The 7,444-nt window shown below is 40.1% G+C and overlaps 1 protein-coding gene across 1 annotated transcript; it reads right to left on the bottom strand.

Annotated features, from left to right (window-relative positions):
- Positions 1-3,610: 3,610 nt before the first annotated feature.
- YOD1 (YOD1 deubiquitinase) lies at positions 3,611-5,649 on the bottom strand (the record flags this gene model as incomplete). The annotated part of the gene is made up of 2 exons (XM_080699419.1): positions 3,611-4,314; positions 5,307-5,649. 2 exons carry the CDS (start codon positions 5,647-5,649, stop codon positions 3,611-3,613), a joined length of 1,047 nt encoding a protein of 348 aa, XP_080555545.1.
- Positions 5,650-7,444: the final 1,795 nt, after the last annotated feature.

The raw sequence follows: 7,444 nt of genomic DNA, 5'->3' as shown, positions 1-7,444 counted from the left end.
TTGCTTAGAAATAAATGAAGAGCTTTAAGAATATAATCTTTTAAAAATTGTTAGTCATCTTTGTACGATAAGTACAAATTTGAATACTGCATTGTACAACAAATGATAAATTATAATCACATTATAGTAATAAGTAACATTTTAAATGCTAGGGCACAGACCATGCTTCTAAAAGTTACTGAAATTGAGTTCTGTTATCAAAACACCAGAATGTTGTATTCAATACACTAAATACCCATGACAATAGTTGATCCAAGAGCAGCTGGTGGTTAGCAGCTCAAGAATTTTATTTTAATGTTCTCAACAGGATCCCTTGGTTAGTTAACATGTAAACTTTTATATTTTTTAAAGTGCTGTACATAATGTGTCTTAACACATGAAAGAACGTTAACTTTTAATCTATGTAAGTTTAAGAAGGCCACCTGATTTATCAAAAAGAAAATCACTCTGCTGCTTAATTGTACATATACCCTATTGCAATTTTTTTCTCAAAAAGACATGGGAAGCTATGTGTAACTAGGGCAACTTGCAACATCCACATTTTAATTCCTACACAGGACACAAGAATAAGCTAAATATGCAAGTCAGGCATGGGCACTTAAGGGCCTAGATAGATTAGTGTTAATAATTCCTGATTATGATTTTGCTGGGACTTGAACTTCATGGAATACGTAAATGGCATGATTAGTTCTTAAAGACAGAGTCAGGCTGACCAGCAGCCAAGCTTCTCATTTCTCATTCATGGGAAATAATTAAAAACCAACCACAAACTACTAGCAAAAGATGTAACATACTGATGTCTTCATATGACCACCACATCAGAAAGTTCTCAGGGACATTAATTTTAACTTTTGAAGTCACTCCATCTACGAGTGCACCTTCAGAGCCTATATTTAATCTTTAATCTATGATTAAGGAAGAGAAGAAGGAAGGGTGGGAAAGCACGGTCCTCATTGATTCCACCACTAATGTAAACTGTTCTCATTTTAATAATAATAAAAAATTCTTGTATGACAGGCAAAAACTGAATTCAAAGATGGGTTTCAAACTGAAGATACAGTTTTAATTCTGATGCAAACACTTAATCCAGGTTTCCAAAATTCTCAAGATGAGTATTTACTCAGATTAATAGCTAGTTTCAAGAATTTAGTAAGTGCAAGGGGAAAAAAAAAAAACACCCTTAAATTCTGTGAGCCTCATCAGCTTGAATTTAGAATGAACAGAAACTTAGGCTTTTAATCCTTAATCATTGAATTATCTCCAAATAATGCTTCATCTTGGATTTTTCATGACTAAAAAACTCCTTTAAAGTACTAGTGCTGAATTTCAGAAAATGATTGGGGAATCATTTTAGATAGCATTTTGAGCATCAGTGTCCACCTGGTGAATGAACAACCTAGATAGAAGGTAAAAGTGAGTAAGAGCTAATAATAAATATTTGATAATATATAAACAAAACAATTATAATGAAGGGGTTTAATTTTGTAAAACATCATCACTGTTCTATTTCTTCCCATTTATTAAATTAATCCACTGTAGATAATATATACTCAATTTTAGCTTGATAAAAATTTATGCTGGAAAACATTCTCAAAACATGCCTGGCACACTGTAAATTACTCAATAAATATTTGCTGCATGAATAAACTTCTAGATCTAAAATTCCAGTAAGCAAATGTCAACTTTGGCTCTTGGAGTGGCAAAGAAAGAAAGACAAGCTTTATGAATAATGATGTGTAAAGGTCAATTTGATGGATGCTACCCAATGGTACATTCGTAACAGTTTTAAGGTTAATATTTTCTGGAAGAAATAAAGGATACAAAACCACCCAGACCAGATGCCAGGTTTGAAGAGATTTCTATATCCAATCATTCATACTATGATTGCCAAACATTTTTATAGTTCACAAAGCACTATTTTTAAGGCTCAGTAAAAAAGAAAATTAAATACTTTTAACTCATACTGACCATAATAATTTATAATGCCTAAAACAGCTTTGCATACATACAAAAGGTACTCAAGAAATGTCATCTGATCACTGGAAGCATACTTTGTGAAGTTCCTTAAAGGAACTTTCCCCCTACACTGTCCACCTCAATGTTCCTAAATTTTACAGACCACCTTCACCAAGTGAAAGCGCCAAAGGTAAACCTCAATTCTGAAACATTTGCTAAGAAGATATATGGAAAGAGTTATAAGTGCTTTAAAGTATAGCATTGGTCTTCTAAGTGAGATACTTAAAAATGAGAACAAGATAACATTTAGCCTCTTCATACTGTGAGATAATTCATAACAAATTATAATTTAGCATCCCTGATCAGAAGAATTAAGAGGTAGGAGACTTTATCTGGAAGATCCTATAGTGAAGCCAAGTTTTAGAGGGTGTGCCTTAAGGATTTGTCCACCGAGCAAATGGCTACACATCTGATATAAGGAAGGAGCAAAATTCTAAGAAAGCTGAGTAAGGCAAGATTTTAAGACTTTCCTATTTTGGAAGTGAAACAAATTCATTCAACAGTATAATACCAATTACTTTAAAACTAAAAGTCAAAGAAAAATCAGATCAAAGATAAGCAAAGTGCTAACTTGCAGACAAGTAGAATACGCAAAAGAGCATTAGTGGAAGGATACAGCTAACCCCCCAAAAACAAAAAAAAAAAAGAAAAATACTGTTTAGATATGTGAAAGACCTTACGAAAAACAAACCAAAGCATATAACATCTAATACTTTAGATAAAGACTTCTTTTAGAAACGTGCTCTAACACAAAACTGAGGAAATTAAAGCCCTCCAGAAAAATCTACATATTAAAAAAGCAAAAACTGAACACTTAGATTTCATGGAACGTTAACTAAAAAAGCATACCCTGCTTAATTTAACTTTTTATCCAATGTGACAAACACCAATACATAAATTGCATTAAAACATGAGGCTAATGGTCTTTTAAAGCTTCAATAAGCTGTTTCAGGCACCTTTCCCTCATACATTCTACTTGTATATACTAGAAGTCTTAAACAGGACTCTATCAGTTCCTGTTTTAGTTAACATTCTCAACATTATCCCTGTAAAAATTGCTTGTTGTGTACTTTTAAGTGGTTAAGTACATACTTATAAAGTCTAACAAATTGCAGTATAAAATCAGTTTTGACAATTCTGGATATCTTCATTTGATGAATTCATAATTTAGAAACTAACTCACTCAGTTATTCAAAGGAACCAATTATTGGATAGATTGTAGTTTATGTCCAGTGACCTCATAAGAGGCCTTCCACATTACCCAAAACGGGATGTTTTCTTCTACAGGTTAGAGCTGCTGGGTGCTAGTTTCTATTACTAAAATCCAATCTTCAGGTTAGTGTCAGTAGGTGACCAAGGACCACCTATTGTCACCCCAGCAGAAAGAGGGCATGTATCACCACTGTGGACACACATCTGTAAACTTGCACACCAATTTTAATCTTAACAAGGAATTTCAGTGTCTTAGTGGTTTAAGTTAAAAGGATGGTTCAAGCATGTGTCCTTGTTCCTTACGGTTAAGAATAGCTTATTAGAAAACCCAGAACCTTCTGGGTCTGTGAGGTAGTAGGCTTCAACCCTCATCATGCATAGATCATACTTCTCCAAAGTTGGTATGGCCTGTCTCCTTGGCATGCTCCCTTGCTTCTGCTTGTCCAGTTAATCCCTTCTGACACACCATGCATCTCAGGGTGAAGCGGTTGACATCTGTAAATTGTCTCTTTCTTCTAGCTTCATCTGCTAATTCCAGTGCTTGTACAAGAACAATATCATCATTAGAGGAGAAAATGGTCAGAGGAGGGGTATCTGGATCAGGGAAGTTACGCTGAAGTGGATCATAGTGGATGCCATCATAAATGAGCAGAACTCGTTTGGTATATCCTGCATCTTCACCAAAACGATCAATTCTTACTGTCTGTGTATCTACTACACATATTTCACATTGATAAAACTTAGACAAAATCGATATCTCAATCGCTCCCCCCCAAGTATCATCTCTTTTGATCCAGTCACAGTACTCTTGATTTGTTTTTCCCAGTACTGCCTCACTATAGAAGTCTGGATCACTCGCTACAATCTGTGCTATGAGGCGTCTCATCTCAGGGGCACAAGCTGGATTCAAGACTCCTCCTTCAACGACATAGTACACACTGGTAAAGAGGCAAGAGTTGTCTGCTGGGACCACTGTTCTGGTAAGCACAGGCAATGTTTCCCTGACATAACTAGGAGCACCATGTTTTGCAAATGCAGGTGAAGTTCTGGGTCTGGTTTGGTCTTCTTCAACGATCAGCATGTCTCCTGTTAAAAATAAAACAAATCCAGAACTGCAGAGAAATGATAGATGGAATAGGGTGTTCACTAGCCGAGTTCATAAATTACAAACACTAGGGGTTAAAGCACAAACGGGTTACTAAACAGAATACAACTTTGGAAGCTAGTGATTAGTAACATTTTTTGTTCAACTAATCTTTAAGAAAATGAAACCAGAGCACTTAAGTTTGCAATCTGTGAAGGGGCCTGGGGTATACATCTTTATACAAACTTATTTCCAAATGCAAAAGATACATTTAGAAAACAAACTTTCCTTATAAACTCTCTGTATTTAAAACCACCATCTTCCAGGTGTTCACTACACACTAGGCCACTAGGGGGTTCTCCCTCCTTCGGAAACTTAACATATCTACCCTATTTAGTGTTTACAGGATCTTGGCACAACCAAGGAGTTTTTTTTTCTTTTTTCTTTTTCTTTACATCAACATTAAAGCTCAAGTTTTAATATACTGGCAAAAATAACTGCCGTTGGTTACAACTTGAAAGGGCTTTGAGTGGATGTTTAAACGCTAACTTAAAAATCAATAATCTTATGGTCAAACTAAGTATATATGAAGGGTTTTGCAAAAATTAACCTGAAAAAGGAAAAAGTATCCCGCCTCTTTCAGACCTGCGGATCAATGATATAAGGGGAGGCGGACTCCGTCAGGACAGAGAAAATAGATCCTACATTTTTATACTTTTGTGAATGCAGAGAAAAACAGAATGAATGCGATAGTTTCAAGGTAGTTTTGAAAGCAGGGTGGGGAACTGGGACTCGGGGCGTCTGCCTGCTCTCGCAATCATGTGCAAACAAAGGAGTTGCTGGACTCTGGCCCCGGGGCTCGGCCAGACGTCTGCTCCTCGCTCTCCCCTCACCCTCGTTCCCAAAGCCCCCAGCCACCCCCAGCCACCTCGCCCAGACTCGTTCTCTCCCCCTCCGCGTCTTCCCAGGACCTCCGCGGCCCCGATTCCCTTACCTGATTGGATAGGCAAGTCCCCCAGAATAGTATCCCCGTTGCTGAGATCTAGGCACTCGGGCGGGTATCCAACGAGGATTCGCTGACCGCCGGGAGAGATCCCGGTGATGGCGGCAATTTGGCCCTGGAGTTCCCGCAACCGGGTCCGGCTGGACAGGCCCTGCAAAACATGGGTGCCATCTTTGGCCTTGCAGCGGAGCCGCCACATCGTGTCCGTGTGGCAGCCCACCGGCCAGACACCCGCGGGGCCAGCTTTGGTCCCGGCTGCAGGTTGGGAGACGCCGCCGGGGCAACCAGCCGCGGGATGGACTCCAAAATGGCCACCCTTTGCGGGGCCAAACATCGCGAGAAGTTGACGAAGTTCTCGCGAAACTTCGCTCCGGCTCCGGCCTCGGGGCTTTAAAAAGCGCGAACGCTCTTAAAGTGACGACTGATTTCTCCGTCCACTCTCGAGAGCCGAAGAACAAAGGCTGGTCGGCATCCCCAAAGCACAGCTGTTCTTGCTACCTGTAGAGCGAGTGAGGTGTCCTCCGCGTCGGTGACATATATGCTCAAAGGAAGAGGGCGGGGAAGGAGATCCTCGAATCAAATAGAGTGGAATGTAACCTTGCACTCAGGTCGGAAATTATTAAGTCGGGGCCTCTTAACTACACCAGGAGAGACAGAATCATAGTTCATAACTCAGAAGAATGCCAAGTATGGTCAGTGAGTCAAAGGACCGGTCAAAAACAATCAGAGGCTCGTGACTACAGTTATGGCTGGACGAAACATTGACTCATTGGGGTTAAGAGGGCCGGCCTACTGGGCCTTCCACCTTTATGGGACTGACACTTGAAAACGTCCATTTGCCACCCCAGAAAGCACAGTATGCGGTCAGCTGTGTCTGGGCGATAGCCTCATTCAAAGTGCTGGCAGTATAAGGAGGAGATTGGAAGACTAACGCCGGTCCAGTTGAGATCCGGAGTCCAGTTGAGTTCCTGGAGCATACAATATGAGGAAGACTTCATGCTTGTCTCGGTGTAACAAGCACTGTAGTTGAGCGAGAAGGGAGGGCATAAGAGACATAACCAGTGAATTTTACAGCAATGTGATAATACTAGGTAACATGGCCGTTTTCAACCCTGTGTGCCTAGAGCCTAACACTGTGCCTTGCAAAAGAAACTGTTCAATAAATACTAACTGAATGTATAAAGAAAAAGGTTTTGTAGGCTCAGAGAGGGCAACCACAACACCGTGAGGGTTGTAAAAAAAAAAAAAAACCCTCAGAGGAAATAAGTACGTATTAACTGTGTTGTAGGACCCAGGTAAAGGAGGAATAGACATCCTTGAATTTCTGTATTTTCCAAGAAATCTATTCTCATTGTTCTTAATTCATTCTGAAACCAGAGCATCAATTCTACCCTGCTTAAAGTGGACTTGTCAGTAGAATTAAACTTCAAAAGGCCCTGCTGGGGCAATGTGAAAAGAGCTGCTCACTCTAAAAGTCTCCACCTGTGAGTGAATTATATGAAATGTTTGCATCTCTTCACGCTATGCGCGACTCAGTATTTTTTGTCTTGTTTTTTGGTGTGTGTGTGTGTGTGTGTGTGTGTGTGTGTGTGTGTGTGTGCTGGGACAGATCCCAGGGCCTCAGGCATGCTAGGCAAGCGCTCTACCTATGACCTAGGTCCCCCAGCCCCCTCGGGTTTCTGCTGGTGCAATTTGTTTTCTTCGTTTTTCATGATGACCAAAACAGAAGATATATCGTGGCAGGTAAGAGGGTGAGGAAAGGGAAGGTGGTTATAAGTCTACTGGAGTATGTGGATGTGTCCAGGGAAGCTACTGGTTTAGAGCGAAGCTGACTTAGGTTTTAGTGTCTGACCTTTGCGTAGGGAGGGTGTGTAAACACCCTAACCTGTAATCAGCCCAAGTACTGTGGTAACTAGCAAAGTGCGTTTTAAAGCTTATGTCCTCATCTATGGATCTAACAAGGTCTAGCTAGAATTTTTAGGAATGAAAGCGTTAACAATCGCAATGTTTTCACCAGAAAGTCACACCCTCTCAAGACGTCTACTTAATAGTTCATTCTCGCGAGAGTATGGGTGTGTGCGTGTGTGGGGGGGGAGCAAGGCCTTTTATTAACCCCGCCCCCAGCCTTA

The sequence above is a fragment of the Muscardinus avellanarius genome (genome assembly GCF_963383645.1).
Source record: "Muscardinus avellanarius genome assembly, chromosome: 7".
NCBI classification, from domain to species: domain Eukaryota; kingdom Metazoa; phylum Chordata; class Mammalia; order Rodentia; family Gliridae; genus Muscardinus; species Muscardinus avellanarius.
Note: the sequence above shows the minus strand (reverse complement) of the source record. Positions and strands in the feature narration are given on the sequence as shown.